Raw genomic sequence first — 21895 nt, 5'->3', positions numbered from 1 at the left:
GACGCTGGAACTCACCAAAAAAGATACCCCACATCCAAAGACAAAGGAGAAGCCACAATGAGACAGTAGGAGGGGTGCAATCACAATAAAATCAGGGGCTTCCCTGGTGGTGCAGTGGTTGGGAGTCCGCCTGCCGATGCGGGGAATGCGGGTTCATGACCCGGTCCGGGAGGATCCCACATGCCGTAGAGTGGCTTGGCCCGTGAGCCATGGCCGCTGAGCCTGCGGGTGGCCCGCAGCAGTGAGAGGCCCGCGAACCGCAAAACAAACAAACAAAAAACCAAAAAAACCCCAATAAAATCAAATCCCATAACTGCTGGGTGCGTGACTCACAAACTGGAGAACTCTTATACCACAGAAGTCCACCCACTGGAGTGAAGGTTCTGGGCCCCACATCAGGCTTCTGGAGCTGGGGGTCTGGCAATGGGAGGAGGATTTCCTAGAGAATCAGACTTTGAAAGCTAGCGGGATTTGATTGCAGGACTTTGACAGGACTGGGACAAACAGAGACTCCACTCTTGGAGGGCACACACAAAATACTGTGCACATCAGGACCCAGGGGAAGGAGCAGAGACCCCATAGGAGACTGAACCAGACCTACCTGCTAGTGTTGGAGGGTCACCTGCAAAGGCAGGGGGTGGCTGTGTCTCACCGTGAGGACAAGGACACTGGCAGCAGAAGTTCTGGGAAGTCCTCCTTGGCGTGAGCCCTCCCAGAGTCTGCCATTAGCCCCACCAAAGACCCCAGTGTTGGGTCGCCTCAGGCCAAACAACCAACAGGGAGGGAACCCAGCCCCATCCATCAGCAGACAAGCCTATTAAAGTTTTACTGAGCTCTGCCCACCAGAGCAACAGCCAGCTCTACCCACCACCAGTCCCTCCCATCAGGAAACTTGCACAAGCCTCTCAGATAACCTAACCCACCAGAGGGCAGACAGCAGAAGCAAGAAGAACTACAATCGTGCAGCCTGTGGAACAAAAAACACATTCACAGAAAGATAGACAAGACGAAAAGGCAGAGGGCTATGAACCAGATGAAGGAACAAGATAAAACCCCAGAAAAACAACTAAATGAAGTGGAGATAGGCAACCTTCCAGAAAAAGAATTGAGAATAATGATAGCGAAGATGATCCAGGACCTCAGAAAAAGAATGGAGGCAAAGATTGAGAAGATGCAAGAAATGTTTAAGAAAGACCTAGAAAAATTAAAGAACAAACAAACAGAGATGAACAATACAATAAGTGAAATGAAAACTACACTAGAAGGAATCAATAGCAGAATAACTGAGGCAGAAGAATGGGTAAGTGACCTGGAAGACAGAATAGTGGAATTCACTGCTGCGAAAAAGAACAAAGAAAAAAGAATGAAAAGAAATGAAGACAGTCTAAGAGACCTCTGGGACAACATTAAACACAACAACATTCGTATTATACGGGTCCCAGAAGAAGAAGAGAGAGAGAAAAGACCCGAGAAAATAAATGAAGAGATTATAGTCGAAAACTTCTCTAACATGGGAAAGGAAATAGCCACCCAAGTCCAGGAAGCACAGAGAGTCCCATACAGGATAAACCCAAGGAGAAACACACCAAGACACATAGTAATCAAACAGACAAAAATCAAAGACAAAGAAAAATTACTGAAAGCAGCAAGGGAAAAACGACAAACAACATACAAGGGAACTCCCATAAGGTAAACAGCTGATTTTTCTGCAGAAACTCTACAAGCTAGAAGGGGGTGGTATGACATATTTAAAGTGATGAAAGGGAAAAACCTACAACCAAGATTACTCTACCCGGCAAGGATCTCATTCAGACTCGATGGAGAAATCAAAAGCTTTACAGATAAGCAAAAGCTAAGAGAATTCAGCACCACCAAATCAGCTCTACAACAAATGCTAAAGGAACTTCTCTAAGTGGGAAACACAAGAGAAGAAAAGGACCTACAAAAACAAACCCAAAACAATTAAGAAAATGGTAACAGGAACATACATATCGATAATCACCTTAAACGTGAATGGATTAAATGCTCCCACCAAAAGACACAGTCTCGCTGAATGGATACAAAAACAAGACCCATATATATGCGGTCTACAAGAGACCCACTTCAGACCTAGGGACACATACAGACTGAAAGTAAGGGGATGGAAAAAGATATTTCATACAAATGGAAATCAAAAGAAAGCTGGAGTAGCAATACTCACATCAGATAAAATAGACTTTAAAATAAAGAATGTTACAAAAGACAAGGAAGGACACTATATAATGGTCAAGGGATCAATCCAAGAAGAAGATATAACAATTATAAAAATACATGGGGCTTCCCTGGTGGCGCAGTGGTTGAGAGTCCACCTGCCGATGCAGGGGACACGGGTTCATGCCCCGGTCCGGGAAGATACCACATGCCGCAGAGCGGCTAGGCCCGTGAGCCATGGCCGCTGAGCCTGCACATCCGGAGTCTGTGCTCTGCAACGGGAGAGGCCACAAGAGTGAAAGGCCCGTGTACTGCAAAAAAAACAAAAACAAACAAACATGCACCCAACATAGGAGCACCTCAATACATAAGGCAACTGCTAACAGCTATAAAAGAGGAAATCGACAGTAACACAATAATAGTGGGGGACTTTAACACCTCACTTACACCAATGGACAGATCATCCAAACATTCCATCCAAAAACAGCAGATTACACTTTCTTCTCAAGTGTGCATGGAACATTCTCCAGGATTGATCACATCGCGGGTCACAAATCAAGCCTCACTAAATTTAAGAAAACTGAAATCATACCAAGCATCTTTTCTGACCACCATGATATGAGACTAGAAATCAATTACAGGGAAAAAAGCATAATAAAGACAAACACATGGAGGCTAAACAACACGTTACTAAATAACCAAGAGATCACTGAAGAAATCAAAGAGGAAATAAAAAAATACCTAGAGACAAATGACAATGAAAACAACGATCCAAAACCTATGGGATGCAGCAAAAGCAGTTCTAAGAGGGAAGTTTATAGCAATACAATCCTACCTCAAGAAACAACAAACATCTCAAATAAACAATCTAACCTTACACCTAAATGAACTAGAGAAAGAAGAACAAACAAAACCCAAAGTTAGTAGAAGGAAAGAAATCATAAAGATCAGAGAAGAGATAGAAGAAATAGAAATGAAGAAAACAATAGGAAAGATCAATAAAATGAAAAGCTGGTTCTTTGAGAAGATAAACAAAATTGATAAACCATTAGCCAGACTCATCAAGAAAAAGAGGGAGAGGACTCAAATCAGTAAAATTAGAAATGAAAAAGGAGAAGTTACAACAGACACCGCAGAAATACAAAGCATCCTAAGAGACTACTACAAGCAACTCTGTGCCAATAAAATGGACAACCTGGAAGAAATGGACAAATTCTTAGAAAGGTATAACCTTCCAAGATTGAACCAGGAAGAAATAGAAAATATGAACAGACCAATCACAAGTAATGAAATTGAAACTGTGATTAAAAATCTTCCAAAAAACAAAAGTCCAGGACCAGATGGCTTCACAGGTGAATTCTATCAAACACTTAGAGAAGAGCTAACAGCCATTCTTCTCAAACTCTTCCAAAAAGTTGCAGAGGAAGGAACACTCCAAAACTCATTCTATGAGGCCACCATCACCCTAATAACAAAACCAGACAAAGATACTACAAAAAAAGAAAATTACAGACCAATATCACTGATGAATATAGATGCAAAAATCCTCAACAAAATACTAGCAAACAGAATCCAACAACACATTAAAAGGATCATATACCATGACCAAGTGTGATTTATCCCAGGGATGGAAGGATTCTTCAATATACGCAAACCAATCAATGTGATACACCATATTAACAAATTGAAGAATAAAAACCATATGATCATCTCAACAGATGCAGAAAAAGTTTTTGACAAAATTCAACACCCATTTATGATAAAAACTCTCCAGAAAGTGGGCATAGAGGGAACCTACCTCAACATAATAAAGGCCATATACGATAAACCCACAGCAAACATCATTCTCAATGGTGAGAAACTGAAACCATTTCCTCTAAGATCGGGAACAAGACAAGGATGTCCACTCTCACCACTATTATTCAACATAGTTTTGGAAGTCCTAGCCACGGCAATCAGAGAAGAAAAAGAAATAAAAGGAATACAAATTGGAAAAGAAGAAGTAAAACTGTCACTGTTTGCAGATGACATGATACCATATGTAGAGAATCCTAAAGACTCTACCAGAAAACTACTAGAGCTAATCAATGAATTTGGTAAAGTAGCAGGATACAAAATTAATGCACAGAAATCTCTGGCATTCCTATACACTAATGATGAAAAATCTAAAAGAGAAATTAAGGAAATACTCCCATTTACCACTGCAACAAAAAGAATAAAATACCTAGGAATAAACCTACCTAAGGAGACAAAAGACCTGTATGAAGAAAACTATAAGACACTGATGAAAGAAATTAAAGATGTTACCAACAGATGGAGAGATATACCATGTTCTTGGATTGGAAGAATCAATATTGTGAAAATGACTATACTACCCAAAGCAATCTACAGATTCAGTGCAATACCTATCAAATTACCAATGGCATTTTTCACAGAACTAGAAAAAAAATTTTCACCATTTGTGTGGAAACACAAAAGACCTCAAATAGCCAAAGCAATCTTGAGAAAGAAAACGGAGCTGGAGGAATCAGGCTCCCAGACTTCAGACTATACTACAAAGCTACAGTCATCAAGACAGTATGGTACTGGCACAAAAACAGAAATATGGATCAATGAAACAGGATAGAAAGCCCAGAGAGAAACCCACGCACATATGGTCACCTTATCTTGGATACAGGATGCAAGAATACACAGTGGAGAAAAGAAAGCCTCTTCAATAAGTGGTGCTGGGAAAACTGGACATCTACATGTAAAAGAATGAAATTAGAACACTCCCTAACACCATACAAAAAAATAAACTCAAAATGGATTAAAGACCTAAATGTAAGGCCAGACAGTATAAAACTCTTAGAGGAAAACATAGGAAGAACACTCTTTGACATAAATCACAGCAAGATCTTTTTTGATCCACCTCCTAGAGAAATGAAAATTAAAACAAAACTAAAGAAATGGAACCTAATGAAACTTAAAAGATTTTGCACAGCAAAGGAGAGTACAAGCAAGACGAAAAGACAACCCTCAGAATGGGAGAAAATATTTGCAAACGAATCAACAGACAAAGGATTAATCTCCAAAATATATAAACAGCTCATGCAGCTCAATATTAAAAAAGCAAACAACCCAATCCAAAAATAAATACTTATTAAATAAATGAAATTAAATAGCGTTCTTGAACCAAGCATGATCTTACAAGTCAAAAAAATTAGATTCAGATCTAAGTTCTACTCATAACTAGTTTTGTGATCTTGGATGGGTCAGAGGCCCAGTCTTCTAATCCACAGTATGGAATATCAACTACCTCACAGCATTGTTATTTTCAGTATTAACAAGGTAATTCTTATTACGTGGCACAAAATAAGTCTTCAACAAACAGAAAACCCACTATAAACATCAACTGTGCTAGATACTCAAGAGAAACAACAGTGAAGTAAGAGCTGATCCCTACTCTTGAGGGGCTTAGAATCTTGTTGCCAATAAGATGTAGAAATGTACATAGATAAACACTTAAGTAAAAAAGAAAGTTTAAGAAAAGTGCACAGAGACAGATGAAGGCATTAAGAACAAAAACTGAGGTTTCCTGGAGAAGAAATTCTGCCTTAAGACTCCAGCATGAATGTACAACAAGGTGACTAGAGTTAACAACGCTGTATTATATACTTGCAAGTTGCTAAGAGAGTAGATCTTAAATGTTCTCACCACAAAAAAAAGGTAACTATTTATGGTGATGAATGTGTTAATTACCCTTATTGTAGTAATCATTTCCCAATATGTAAGTATATCAAATCATCACTGTGTACACCTTAAACTTACACAATGTTTTAATTACATCTCAATAAAGCTGGGAAAAAAACCAAAAAAAACTGAGTTTTCAATGCCTGCCCTACAAATTTCAAATTTGCCTGCCCCCACAACTGTGTGAGCCAATTCCTTAAAATAAACCTCCTATGTATGTATTTCCTCTCGGTTCTGTTACTCTGGAGAACACTGACTGATACAGTCATCAATGGAGGATTAATATCTTCAGTTGGTGTTACATTTTACAAAAAATATTGGTTTGCTTTAAGAAAGTAAAATGAGTGCAGGGTTCCCAATAAGGTGCTTTGTACTTTTTATTCTAGATGAATACGATTATCAGATTAAGGACACTTTAAATTTCCATCTTCCGACAACTCAGATTTCACACAGGGTGGGGAGAGAGTACAAAGATACAACTGGGGCTCAATTTAAAACCAGACTACCAGGTGAGGCCCAAGCTTGTTCCAGGAGGTTAGAGAAAAACGTTATGAAATGCATCCATAACATCTAAACAAATATGATACGAGCATAATTCAAAAATGGAGTGATTCAAAGCTGGAGCTCAGGGAAAGGCTGACTTGCCAATATATACCAGTGATATCTTTGTGATACAGTTAAAATATATGGGCGTCACTGGTATCCTTGCTAGTATTTTGTTAACTCAGATGACTTTTCTCAATTTAAAGCTTTTAAATATTACTTTCCCCCACAAATTCTTAATATATTTTAGATTTTGATTACTGACAAATTTTAATACAAAGAAAGTATAAGGAATCATGCAAAAATTCCAAAAACTGCTTCATGCTTCAAACACCTTAAATAAAATTAAAAATATCTCTTAAAAATTTTGCAAACTTCTAAGATATTTGATCGGTGGCAAAATAGCCCCTCTACTTCTAAAATTTTGCTCTAAGGAAAAAAAAATTACAAAATGAAGACTTACCATTGATCTGCAGAATATAATTATTAAACCTAAATTAATAATTTCATGAATGTAGCAGATTATCCCCAAAACAGTCTTGATTAGATAGGTCAGACTTCACCTTTGTAGCTGAAGTCATATCCATTTTGCTGAGGATAGTTACTTTGCAAAACTATTTTATAAAAGAAGCAAATACAAGTATATAGACAGATCCAGATAGAAGCTGTTAAGTAATATAAACATTTTATTAGCCTAATCTGACATTTCTCTTTTTTAACTTTGATTAATTTGTAACTCCCACAAAGTATATACAAACATTCAAACACCTGACTGTGACAATCATACAAATAAAACATTTGCTTTTATCCTAAAATAGTTTCATAGAATACAAAATTCAAATAAGAATTTCTTACTTTAGGACTTCTATGATGGCGCAGTGGTTAAGAATCCACCTGCCAATGCAGGGGACATGTGTTCGATCCCTGGTCCGGGAAGATCCCACATGCCGCGGAGCAACTAAGCCTGTGTGCCACAACTACTAAGCCCACATGCTGCAACTACTGAAGCCTGTGCACCTAGAGCCTGTGCTCTGCAACAAGAGAGGCCCATGCACCGCAACGAAGAGTAGCCCCTGCTCGCCGCAACTAGAGAAAGCCCGTGCACAGAAACGAAGACCCAACGCAGCCAAAAAAAAAAAAAAGGATTTCTTACTTTAGACCATGAAAGATCAAGGAGATCAGCAGTATGTCCTTTATATTTGCAAAACGGCCGTTGTCGAAATGGTGCATTTTTATCATCTGGGTCTTCATCAGCTCCACTGCATACCTATTTAGACATGAAAACAAATGTTAAAACTAGAAAAAACAAAAGCTTCATACTCTTCCCACCCCATTTATTCTCTCATTTTATATGATGCCTGATTGAAATCTTGATCCACTAAAAGCTGACTCCCCTTTATGCTGAATCTACTACTTATTACTTCCTCACCTCCTTGTCCTAATAAACCAGGATCATCCCTGAAGACATCGGGCTATCACAATCTTTCCCTCCCTAACAGAGCCCCCACTTTGTCCTTTTTTGAGCATCTCTTCCTTTAGGAGAGGTGGGAGCCAGCACCAGGGGGTGATCACGATTGGTCTAAGCTAATTAAGATGAGCTCACTCCCCTTTCCAGTGATGACTGGTTTAGGCATGGGCATATGTTATAATTTTCATCAAACAGACATGAGGGCAAGTCCATCTGGGGGATGAGGTGATAGGGGAGGCTTCTAGAAAGATTTCCTCACTCTTAAAAAGGGGTATACTAAAGGGACCTTCCTCTTTCCTGCTTCTGAACATTGTTGTCTGCATGTGACACCTAAGACAGTAGTAGTCATCTTACTACCATGAGGGCACCAAGCCCAGGAGAACAACAGATAAAGAACAGCAAAGCAAGAGGACGGAAGGACCTTGTGTTCCTGATGACACTACTGAGCTGCTGAATTAAGCAACCCTAGAGCCGCCTTACCTCCAGACTGGCTTCCTCATTGTTAAGCCATTTTCAGTTGGATTTCTATTATTTGAAGTCAAAAGCATCCTGACAGGTAGAGGTAGGTAGAAAATAATGCCATACACATGTGCCGTGCATTTAGTTTACAACATGCTTTTGTATTCATTATCTGAATGAATCCTAACGACCCTGTGAGGTACGTATTACCATTATGAGGATGAAGAAATTAAGCAAAAAACCTGAGAATCAAAGAGGTCAAAATAACATATTAAAAGTCACGCAGCCACCTGTAAACAGCAGAACCAAAGCAAAGGTACAAGTAATCTAACTAAGTCCAGAGGTTGTTCCTCAAATGTTTTAGAGGATGTCACTTGAGCAGAAATATGGAATGTTAGCTAAGCCTTGCATATTTAGGGAAGGGTAGGTAGGATGATGAGGATGGAGAAAAACGTATATGGAGATAAAGCAGGGGATTAGGGTAGAAAGGTACTTTGAGACCAGATCATAAAGAGCCTTGGATTTGTGGCTTAAAAATTCAGACATTCTAAGGTGATGGAGAGCCAACAAAGGTTTCTGAAAAGGAAAAGTAACACAATCTGACTGGGGCTTTAGAAAGAGAATGCTGGGCAATAATGTAAAAGATGGTTTGGAAAGAGAGTCGGGGCAGGAAAAGCAGTCAGTAAGTTTAAGTAAGAATAACGAGGGCTTAAATAGGACAGTGGCCATGGGGATAGATAAAAACTACCACTGCTATCTGTTAACAACTTTACAGTTTATAAAAACATCTTCACATTCTCTGTGGAGGTAGACCAGCAACACAGATGCCCTGACCCTTTGCCAAACACTCCTCATCCTAGATGATTACAGCTACTTCCCCTAATTTTACTGCTAGATTAGTGAGCACTGCTGGAAGACAAAACTAAACAGGCTTCTTGCCCTGTTACATAAAATTCAACTTTTTGTTTAATAATAATTTTCATTTTATTAACTCCTCAGCATATTTCCCCTAGCTGTGATCCCAGATCTTGTTTTTCCTCCTTAATCGTCCATTTTCTTTTCATTGTATTCTACATATTTTCAAAATACTTAAATAATGTATTTTTGATTATAAAGTAATATACATGCTCAGTATAGACAATTCAGAAAACATAGAAAGTAGAAAAACTAAAATTAAAACCACCTATAATCTGCTAAAATTTTGGCCACCTTCAATCTTTCATTTTTTAAAAACATAATTGAAATCACATTGTACACATGATTCAGTATCTTCCTTTTTATTTTACATGAGCACTTTCTGTATTTCACTCTTTGGAAACGTTTACTAGCTGCATATGGATGCACCATAGTTTAATCATTTCCAATTTGTTGGTAATTTAGACATTTCCAATTTTTTGCTAAATAGCAATTCAACAAACATCCTGGAGCATGAACCTTTATCCCTATTTTATTATTTGTTTATCCTAATAGAAGGGTCAAAGGCTTAAACCATAGACTTTTATAGTATCTTCTGTTGTTTGTCTTAATAAAATCAGATAAATTTATTAAAGAAAATTCTAGAAATACAGAGAAGTATAAAGAATCAAATAAAAAAATGAGCTAAACCCCTACCAGCTAGTGATAACTACTAGTTATAATTTAGTGTATTTCTTTAAAATTTTAAAATCTATATTTATAGATATTTTTAGTCAAGATTAGGATAATATTATATCTATTTTTTTATTCTGCTATTTTCACTTTACAATTTATTTAGAATATTTTAAATGTCATCAAGTAGTCTTTGAAAAGAATTTAAGGACTGCATAGTATTATACTGTATGGATTATACCATAGTTTTTATTTTCCAACTATTAAAAATTCAGGGCTTCCCTGGTGGCGCAGTGGTTGGGAGTCCGCCTGCCGATGCGGGGGACGTGGGTTCGTGCCCCGGTCCGGGAGGATCCCACATGCCGCGGAGCGGCTGCGCCCGTGGGCCATGGCCGCTGGGTCTGCGCGTCCGGAGCCTGGGCTCCGCAGTGGGAGAGGCCACGGCGGTGGGAGGCCCGCGTACCGCAAAAAAAAAAAAAAAAAAAATTCAGTTTGTTTAAATTTTAGCTACTGTGAGAACATTAATATGAAAATCCTCTTACATCTTTGGGCATACATGATCATTTCTTTGTGATAGATTTTTAAAGGTAGAATTACCAAGTGAAATGTTATATATTTTATCTATATCTCTCTAGATATCTATATGTAGAGAGATATTTATATCTCTATGTAAATATAATGTATATATAAAACTTTATTATGAACATTTCAAATATACACAGAAGTAGACAGTATAATGAAACCCATGCATCCATCACCTGTTTTAATGATTATCAACATTTTATTCACCTTGTTTTTCAATCCTCCCCCTTTTATGTATTTGCTTATTTTTGCTGGAGCAGTTAAAGCAAAATCTAAGCATCATTCATTTTATCAGTAAATACTCTACATGTATCTCTAACTAGTCATCTTCTAAATTTAACTACCATTACATCATCATACCTAAAAAAATACCATCTGTATCATCAAATATCAAATCCATATCCAAATATCCAGATTATCTAAAAATGTCATTTAAAGTTGGATTGCTTTGAAAACTTGTAAGTCTTTTGATATTTATTAACACTTACTATATACCAGATATGGTATGCTACTTGAAATACCAAAATAAATATTTCTTATCTGTTTATAATCTATTCTCAGTATTTAAAAGCCAGAATAAAATATGTCAGATTGTCATTCTCTGTTCAAAAACCCTCCATTGGCTTCTTTCTCAGAGCAAAAGCCAAAGTCCTTGCAGTGTCCTACACCTTATGACTGGCCCATCTACACCTCCGTGACTTCATTTTCTTTTTTTGTTTTCGTGACTTCATTTTCTACTACTCATCTCCTTGCTCACTGGCTCCAGCTACCCGGGCCTCAGTGCTATTTCCTGAACATACCAGGACTCCTGCCTTATCACAGTTTCACTTGCCTCCACTTAGAATGTTCTTCTCCTCCAGATAGCCAGATGATCCCTCTCTCACCTCCTTCAGATTCTCCTCAAATGACTTCTCAGTGAAGCTTTGCTTGTCCACCATATTTACCTCCTGTCACCCCGCCTTATCTGCTCTATTTTTCTCCACGAAATTTATCACCTTCTAATATATTACAAAATTTACTTGTTTTGTTTCTCTGTTTCCCACCACTAGAATAAGCTTCATAACAATAGATTTTTTTGTTTCTTCTGTTCACTACTATATCCCCAACTCTTAGAACAATGATAAATACACAGTAGACACTCAATAAATATTTGTGGACTAAATGAAGACATAGTGCCAGACCTTCAGATGCCAACTAGCAGAGCATAATGGTTAAGAGCATAAGCTCTAAAGACAGATCAGAGCTGGGTTCTAATTCTCTTGCTGTATCTACCAACTGTGTGAAAGTGGTGTTACTCAATATCTCTAAGCATTTTCTTCATCTGTAAAATAGGGTTCTTAATAGTACTTCACAGCACTACCAGGGCTGTTGTGAGGTGAAGTAAGACATAAAATGTACTTAGCAAAGTACATGGCACATAGTAAGGGCTCATAAAATGTTAGCTGTTGTTACATAAATTGATATAGTATACAGTAAGTGCTTTTAACAGAACTATGGGCAAAGTACCATGGGAACAGTGAGGGAGCACATGAGTAAATTACTAGGTGAAGCAAGGAATGCTTCAGTGAGGGGACGAGTCTTAAATGAATTTGCCAGGCAAAGGGGAACTGCATATGTATTGTTAAGTACAGGGAATCAACAAAGGGTCTGACATTTTTGTTGGGGCATGAACAACCAAGTGGCTCAGAACATAAGGTCTGAGAGAGGGAAGGGTGGGAAATAACAATGAGAGCTGAGGTCAGGCTGATCTCTGAAAGACTGGGTCATCTAAGGAATTTAGACTTAATTCTATAGGAAAAAAGAGAGCCAAAGGAGTGCTTAAAACAGGAGAGTAACATGATGAGATTTGTTTTACAGGAAAGTAATTCTGCTGGCATAATTTTATCCATAATTCTGTGGATAAAAGACTGGAATCTGGGAGAACAGCTATAGTGGTCCAGGTAAGAGATAAAGGCCTGGATTGTAACAGTGGAAATGAAAGAAATGGCCAGATTCCAAAGACATTTCTGAGATCAAGTGGGCAGGATCTGGTAAATGAGCAGACACTGAAGGGAGAGGAGACAGTGAAAAGTGATCACAGTTTCTAACTCAGGAGATGGTATGGGTGTTAAATAATGAACTGATATCAAGTATGCATACCATCAAAGGAGTGGTTTTCTCAGGAAAATGATACTTAATTCTGTTTTGGGCATATATTATCGGGTTGGCCAGAAGGTTCGTTTGTTTTCTTCCATAAGATGGCTCTAGTAGCACTTAGTTGTCTTAAACTTCATTTGAAACAATTTTATTAGATTGTATGTACAGCTGTCATATCAGCGTGCATTTAAAAAAAGACTTATCAAAATTGGTGAATTTTTGTGTAGCCATTTTAATATTGAAGATGGAAGAAAAAAAGCAACGTTTTTGGCATATTATGTTTTATTATTTCAAGAAAGGTAAAAACACAACCGAAATGCAAAAAAGGATTTGTGCAGTGTATGGAGAAGGTGCTGTGACTGATCGAGTGTGTCAAGAGTGGTTTGCGAAGTTTTGTGCTAGAGATTTCTTGCTGGTCGATGCTCCAAGGTTGGCTAGACCAGTTGAAGTTGATAGTGATCAAATTGAGACATTTATTAAGAAAAATCAACGTTATACCATGCGGGAGATAGCTGACATACTCAAAATATCCAAATCAAGCGCTGAAAATCATTTGCACCAGTTTGATTATGTTCATCGCTTTGATGTTTGGGTTCCACGTAAGTTAAGTGGAGAAAAAACTTCTTGACAGTATTTCTCCATGCAATTCTCTACTTAAACGTAATGAAAACATTCTGTTTTTAAAACAAATTGTGACAGGAAATGAGAAGTGGATACTGTACAATAATGTGGAATGAAAGAGATCATGGGGCAAGTGAAACGAACCACCACCAACCACACCAAAGGGCGGTCTTCATCCAAAGAAGGTGATGTTGTGTATATGGTGGGATTGGAAGGGAGTCCTCTATTATGAGCTCCTTCCAGAAAACCAAACGATTAATTCCAACAAGTACTGCTCGCAATTAGACCAACACTCGACGAAAAGCGTCCAGAATTAGTCAACAGAAAATACATAATCTTCCATCAGGATAACGCAAGATTGTGTGTTTCTTTGATGACCAGGCAAAAACTGTTGCGGCTTGGCTGGGAAGTTCTGATTCATCCACCATATTCACCAGACATTGTGCCTTTGGATTTCCTTTTATTTAGGTCTTTACAAAATTCTGTTAAAGGAAAAAATTTCAATTCCCTGGAAGACTGTAAAAGGCACCTGGAACAGTTCTTTGCTCAGAAAGATAAAAAGTTTTGGGAAGATGGAATTATGAAGTTGCCTGGAAAATGGCAGAAGGTAGTGGAACAAAAGGGTGAATACGTTGTTCAATAAAGTCCTTGGTGAAAATGAAAAATGTGCCTTTTATTTTTACTTAAAGACTGAAGGCACTTTTTGGCCAGTGCAAGATCATTGTTGATGTCTGTCTTCTCCCATGCATTGCTCGTTGGTATGAATTATCCACTGCATCTTTATATTTTCAGTGCCTAACACACTGTCGACGTTTAAAAATTGCTTGTTGATTGAACCAAATCTAAATCAGTGCATATTTTAAATAAATACTGCATATGTACAATTTCATAAAAATTCCCTCTCATTCCCTTACAGTTAAGGCCTTTCATCCATTTTAGACTCTAATTTTGAAAGGGATCAGAATATGTCACCCCCAAATATGCCCCTTTGCCTAAGGATTATTTTGAGCTGAATGCAACTAAGAGGAAACAGACACAAGAAAAAGTCTCTGCCCTCCCCCTTTCTACCTGAAAGCAGAGCATAAAGTGCCCTTTGTGAAGGTGTCTCCCCCTCACCTCTCCTTTACCAGGAAGGGGAGAATCAATCTTAACTGCCTAAACAGAACCTTACTAAATTACCCTTATCTTCCATTAGTTTCCCCCAGTAGATTTACCTTCCCACAATTTACCACCCCTAAAAGCCTAAACTTCTTTTTCTTTATCTTGTCACTTTTCCACAAATTTCTTGCTCTTTGTTAAAATGATATATAAGTGCCTAAGTCTAATAGCTTCTTTGGGTCTTCACTATTCCTCTAGGAAGGCCTCCATATGCATACGTAATAAACCGTTTCTCCTCTTAATCTGTCTTTTGTTAGGTTATTTCGAAGTTCCCAGCCACAGAACCTAAGAGGGTAGAGGAAATTTTTTTCCTCCCCTACAATCTACTCTCAAAAATTCTAAGCAGAAGTTAAATGCTGTAACACCCATATTGATATTCCACTAATCAAGTGCACCAAACAGATTTATCCAAGAAAAACATTAATTTTTAGGTAGATAGCATATTTATGACTTCTTGTGTCAAGCAGAAATGTTACAAGTCTGTAGCATAATGGAGCAAACTAAATACGCTGCTCTTCCTTACATTTACTGAGCTACTTTTGGAAATCAATAGAAACAGAGAGCATAAGAGCCAGAATTCTAGGCTTGGCATGACCAACGAGTAGGTGAGTGATCTTGGGTGTGTCACTTTGTATGCCCAACTGTACAATAGGTACTTTTATGTATTCTATTTTACATGGATGCTAAGAAGGCAAGAGTAAAAATGTATCAAAAGAGATATATAGAGAAGCACGCCAGGCTGCCGACCACTACGGCAGCCCTCGGCGCCCCAGTTGCCCGCTCCGAGCCTGCAAGTCGGCTCTGGGGCCGTCCGGAGGGCCCAGCCACAAGAGAAGCCTCGACGACTCGGCTCCTCACTCCACTCCTGCATGGGCGATTCGTCTTGCTCCCAACCTCAGAGCCCACCTCCCCATTCTCTATGCGAAGGCCTTGGAGCCTTCCCCAACTACTCCAACCGATTTCCTCAAGGCAGCAAGACCCTGACCGCCTCACCGCGGGTCCTCGAACTCAACGAAGGCGAAGGGCGGTCCTCCGCGGCGGTTCTTCAGATAGATGTCGTGGATAGCACCGTATTTGTAGAACACGTCCTCAATGTCCTTGGTTCGGATGTCTGGAGAGCCAAGCCGTGACTTTGTCTTTCCGCCGCATCTCCTGCGAACTGGCCGTGAGCTGCTTACCCTATCGCTAGGCCCAACGCAGCGGAAAGGTCCAGTGAAGGGCGCAGAATGAATTGTGCCTGTTATTTCTCCAGCTGCTCTCAAAGAACGAGGAAAAGCGCTCCTGCCTCTGCGTATTGCAGAATCCTGAAGTTCCTTCCTTTTTTCAAGTCATTACCAGGCTTCTCAAGTAATATGAATGAGCACAGTGAATGTCTCAGGAGTCCCCAACCCCTGCGCTGAGGACTGATACTGTTCGTGACCAGGCCGCACAGCAGGAGATGAACTGCAGGCGAGTGAGCAAAGCTTCATCTGCCGCTTCGCACCGCTCCCCGTTGCTCGCATTACCGCCTGAACCTTCCCACCCGACCCCCCCATCCACGGAAAAATTGTCTCCCACGAAACTGGTCCCTGGTGCCAAAAAGTTTTTCCACAGACAAAAGGCGGGCTGGGACTTCCTTGGTGGTGCAGTGGTTAAGAATCTGCCTGCCAATGCAGGGGACACGGGTTTGAGCCGAGGTCCGGGAAGGTCCCACATGCCGCAGAGCAACTAAGTCCATGCGTGACAACTACTGAGCCTGTGCTCTAGAGCCCGTGACCCACAACTACTGAGCCCACGTGCCACAACTACTGAAGTCCGCGCGCCTATAGCCTGTGCTCTGCAGCAGGAGAAGCCACCGCAATGAGAAACCTGTGCACCACAATGAAGAGTAGCCCCGCTCGCCGCAAGTAGAGAAAGCCCGCGCACAGCAGCGAAGACCCAACGCAGCCAATAAATAAATAAATAAATATTTTTTAAAAAGGCAGGCTAAGGACATGGGTGCGGCGGGGGGCAAGGACCATAGGGTCCTGGTCTATTTCACTATGACAAGGTCAGGGTGTAGCAAGAAAAGTCTGGATGGCTGTTTATCAAGGTCTCCTTGGGTGACATTAGCTTGGAAATTATTGCATTTAAGGGTATGATCTTATACTATCAGTGTCCCAGAGTAGATTGGCATGTTTTAGGACACAAGAGTGAAAAACAAGAAAGCGAATAAACCAAACCATTTGTTCATTTGTTGGGGGGTGAAACAGATTCATTTTTGATAACCGTGATGTTCAAATTGTACACACCAAGAAAACTTTTTGTCAGGTCTGGAAAGCAAATCAGACAGTTTCTTAGTAAATAAGGAATCAAAACAAAATGAGGTGAATCGCTTTGAGAGATGTCTCATTCAGATCCTGGTGAAACCTGATAAATGATCCCTGCCCCACAGCAGAGTGTACCTCTTCAAAGACAGGAAGATTCATACCCTCTGGACTTTGCATCTCTGTTCCCCGAATAGTGCTGGGTAAAGATTGGCAATTCTCTGTCTGTAGGCTAATCTTCATGCAAAATTTTCTCTGAACAGTGTACTATACAATTAATTAGATCTTTGCTGACCAGATTACAGCCACTTCGTTTTGCCTCCTGAGATCACCTCCTCATCTTAATTAGGGCTTTAGAGTGTTTCTAAACTCCTCAGTTACACAGTCACGGACAGTTTTATGGATTGCTCTCACAATTCATTAAGTATGGATTTTACCAGTTTAATTCTTAGAAGCTGCCTATTTCAATACTGTTGCTGTGTATGTAAAGTTACTTCCGCAAAAAGAAACTTTAAATGCTTTCGATTCAATCCTGTAAGTATAAACTAGTGTAAGCACTATACTGTACCCTGGAAATAATTACTTCGGGAAAAAAGGAAATTCAAAGAGTTAGTTACCGTAAGGGTTGAAATCACAAGACTCAGTTTTTCAGTGATTTTCCTAACACTTAAAATCTACCTGTGGTGATGGTTACACAAATCTGTAAATATACCAAAAACCATTGAATTGTACAAGTAAAGCAAGTGAATTGTATGGTATATAAATTATAACTCAATAAAAAATTTTTTAAATGACTGGGGAAAGAAATATCTCCACAATCAGCAAAATCACTCTCCAGTACCATTCCTCTAAAGGTGTTATTAAGGCTTGGAGGTGTTCTAGAGTAATTTGCACTGAAATATGCCTTCCCTAATCTGGAAATTCTGTTTTCAGTATTTGTGTATCAATCCTTACTGTCATTTCTGGGGATAACTGTTAGCTTTACTAGGTGAAGAGACACAAAGATTAGGAGTACTTAATTCTGCCATGAATAGCAGTTACTTCCAGAAGGAGTTCACTTGCATAGTTCTCTATTCCCTTGTTCCACCTGTTTAGTGATTAGTATTCTCTGAGAAAAGAAGAAATATTAATGGTATATCTTTTTATTTCATTTATATTTGTCTCATCTTCCCTAGTAAACTAGGTTGAGGACAGATTTTTGCTGTAATTCCCTTTATTACGAGTACATTTTCTGTTAAAATGAATATTATTGACTATTTCCTGACTGCTCTTTGAAAATAATGGGACTTTAGATGAGCAGAATGTTGTTTCTATGGAAACTGTATCATGTTTCTGTCAGTGGATAGACACAATGGGTACAAGGATTGTTTTTCATTTCACAGTGTAATAATAGCCACTTTTCAAGCCCAAGTAAATCATCTAATAATATAGTCTTGGTAATCTTATTTTAGGACTGGCCTCCCTCATTCTTTGATTCTTCTTGTTTTGTTTTTGGCTAATTCTGCCCATCTTTACTGTCCTATTACGGATAACAATAACATGATTTTCCCAGAAAACAGCTCTCAAAATGATCTATTACAAAGAGATATATTTCTTCCATGTCTCCCTCTTCCTATTGATATTATTACTCCCTCTCTCCCTCTTCTTGCTTAAGTTCTTTCTCTTAAAAATTAAAACACCAAATCATATTGTACATAATTGGAGTAAATGGCTGTTTAAAGAATTATAATAAAAATATGGCAGATATCCTTTATTTGCTAACAATGCTATCTTTTTTGGCAATTTTATGTTATACTATGAGTCCTATATAAGTGTTAGCTATTATTATTAGTAGTAGTAATGGTATTATATGTTAATGTGGCTGTCATGTTAGAAATAATTTCAATAAAAATTTTTTTATTTGAAAAAAAAAAAAAAGAGATATATATAAGATATCACTATCATGAGAAAAAAGAAAAAAAGAACACACATATCAGGGAAATAAACTCCACTGTGCTTACTGTGCCTCACTGCAGCGAGTACTAGGTTAAAGACAAAGGCATATGAAACAGAGGCTTCTTTTAACTGTCCCCATATAGAATGACAGAAGTGAAAGGAACCCCAAAGTATCTTTTCCTGAAAACAATAGATATAAATGATACTCAACTACTCCAGAAAAAAGGCTCAGTACTCCAGGGGCTCAGTACTTTTTGGGTCAAAGAACTACTACGCTCATTTTTTTTTTTTTTTTGGCCACACCAAGAGGCATGTGGGATCTTAGTTGCCCGACCAGGGATAGAACTCATGCCCCTTGCATTGGAAGCGCGGAGTCCCAACCCACCGGACCTCCAGGGAAGTCCCTATGCTCCTCATTTAAAAGGTCTTCTATTCAAACAAGATTGGGAGTTACTTAGGGTTTTTTTTTGGGGGGGGGCGGGGATGGAAGTAGTTAAGAATCTGTAAGTAGAATTGTTAAAATAAGCATACTATAAGATAGTACAAATAGTCTCTGTTTTTAATAGTAATCAAGGCCTGGAAACTTTATGGTAAATTAAACTAATAAAAGCAAATCCCTTTCCCCTAAAGCAAAGTGGTTAAAGTTTTCACTGCTACATTAGTCAGTGAAGGCTTTATGGAGGAAGTGGGCCTTCAAGAATGGGCAAGTTTTAAGTAGAAAAAAGGGAGACCGCAGGCATCCGGATAAGGGGAATAGGAATGAATGAAAGGCACAGAAGCAGGAATTCAACACTGATTTAGGTCTACCACAGTCAGGCATGGGGTTAGGTTCCAAAGATACTAAGATCTGTGAAGTACAGTTCTTTGCCTTAAATCAGCCCTGAGCCTAGCCAGAGGGACAAACTGCCAAGGAAGGCATGGTAAATAATATCAATGTCAAAGTACATATGATGTACTACTGTCAGAACACAAGTGAGGAACAATTTTGTCTGCTTGATTCAGGGAAAATAATAAGAGAAGATAAGATATTTGAGCTGAATCTTGAAGGATGAGTAGGGCTTTGCCCTGTAAGAAAAGGGGACAGGGAGGGAATTCCTGGCAAAGCAAACAACATGAACAAAGACATGAAAGCGAAAGAGTGTTTAGGATACAGACCTATATCTGGCATGGCAAGTAGGATGCACAGGTACTAGGGAATTAGAGCTGAGTTAAAAAGGTAAGATGAGGTAATATCAGGAAGAGTGGTGACAAGGAGCCACCAGAAGACTTTAAATCACAAAATGGCACAGGTCTGTATTTTGACAAAAAAAAAAAAAAGGGAATCTCCTGGAGGTCCAGTGGTTAGGACTCCATGCTTTCACTGCAGGGGGCACAGGTTTGATCCCGCAAGCCACGTGGTATGGCCAAAACAGAAAAGCTGGTGGCAGTAGAGACCAGCGACAGAAAAACCAACTAGGAGGCTACAGCAAGCATTTAAATGAGTGTCAAGGACCTAGACGAGGTGAGTAATGAGGGGTCAGATTCCATGGGCATTTGTAGGAGGAGGTGGAGCGGACAGAATTTTTAACTAATTTGGTATGTGGGTACGGAAGAAAAAGTAATGAGTGTTTCTGAGTTAAAAAGGTAACTTATGGATGTTGATACCATTAAAGAAGGCTCAAAACAGGAGAAGCAGGGTTGTGGGTAGATAATAATAAAACTATTTCCGTGAATGACCATTAATATCTAGCCAGTTGCTCAAGCTGGACACCTGGGAATCATCCTAGGCTACTCACTTACTACCCAGGTAGTCCAGTCATCAAGTCCTTCTTTTGTATTTCTCAAATTCAGCTCCTCTTTATGGTTTCTAGACTCACTGCTTTCATAATCTACCATAATCGAAGTACCCATTTCTCTCTGGGGTTGAGGGCCTCTCAAGCGGTCTCCCTGTCTCTAGCCAGGAGCCCCCCACCCAATCTATCTTTTACACTGCTACGAGAATGCTCATTCCAAAACAAAAATCTGAACATTTTAATTCAGCTTCTGACCCAAACCCCTCAAAGCCCATCTTCCCCTAGTACCTTGAGGATAAAGTTCGTATGTTTTGGTTTAATAGAAAAAGCCACTGAAAATACCAATCCTGCCTACCTTTCCTACAACTCTCACACATGCACCCTTTGCTCCAGCCAGGTAGTACCTTTAGCATGCCATGTCGTTTCAGCCTCCATGCCTTTGCACTTGCTATTTGCTCTGATGCGCCCCTTCCTTCCCTCACATAGTTGATTCCTCGTTCAAAGCCTCCAGGGAGCTTTTCCTGACACACTAATTCATAAGGCTAACTTGTATACTTGTGTAGTATCTTCTATAGAGTATTACCATCCAATACTATAATTGCAGATATATCTATTTCACTAGTTAGCAAGGTCCCTGAGGCCAGAAAATAAGTCTCATTTGATTTTGCAGAATCTAGCAGTGTCTGGCACATGTAACAGGCACTCAGAAAACATTTGTTGAGGGAGTTTAGTTTCAGACCTATTAATTGATGTGCTTAAAGAACGTGTAGGTGGAGAGAGCCTATATATATTATTATGTGAAAAGGGCAGCATGCACAATAAGATTTCACTGTTGTTTAAAAACCATAAAGCTATTGAAAGGAAACAAGAATTATGGAGCTAAAGCCAGTTCAGGATTGGAGGTAGCGAGTGAATATGTCAACTGAGAACAGCCAAAGGACAAAACCCAGAAAAACAGCAACATTTTAGGGGGTGGAAGAGGAAGAGACAGCAGGGATATAGGAAGAGAACAAGGAAAAACAGAACCATGGAAAGCTGAGAGGAGTATGTTTAGAGTAGGGAAAAATTAAGGTCAAATACTATAGAGCCAATGAAATCCCAGGAAAATACTGTTGAGCAGATGGACATTTTAGGTTCTATTTGTTTACATCACCCTTGCCTTGCTGAATACACAAGAAGCACAGGGACAGCTTAGAGTAATATTTTGCATTCCGCTTCTTAGGTTAAAACTAGTTATATTTAACCTTCCAGCTCTGAAACCAAATGAAAATCATTAAGATATTTTAAACCACCTGACACTGGGATAAAACATTTATTAAACCAAGAAGATGGAAAAATGAAAATATTTCAATATCTTTTTTCTTTCCTTAATTATCTTTAATTCAGGTGTCCGTTACTATTATTATTTTTAAAATATCTAACATGGA

The 21895-nt window shown here is 39.1% G+C and overlaps 1 protein-coding gene across 1 annotated transcript in view; it reads right to left on the bottom strand.

Moving 5' to 3' along the window:
• WDR44 (WD repeat domain 44) overlaps positions 1-21895 on the bottom strand; it is an 85200-nt gene that overhangs the window by 13576 nt on the left and 49729 nt on the right. Inside the window, exon 13 of the mRNA XM_082865430.1 lies at positions 7619-7732. Within this exon, the coding sequence (XP_082721556.1) occupies positions 7619-7732 (114 nt within the window). The remainder of the gene's footprint in view (positions 1-7618; positions 7733-21895) is intronic.

Source organism: Leucopleurus acutus (assembly GCF_964270905.1).
Source record: "Leucopleurus acutus genome assembly, chromosome: X".
In the NCBI taxonomy this organism is placed as follows: Eukaryota; Metazoa; Chordata; class Mammalia; order Artiodactyla; family Delphinidae; genus Leucopleurus; species Leucopleurus acutus.
Note: the sequence above shows the minus strand (reverse complement) of the source record. Positions and strands in the feature narration are given on the sequence as shown.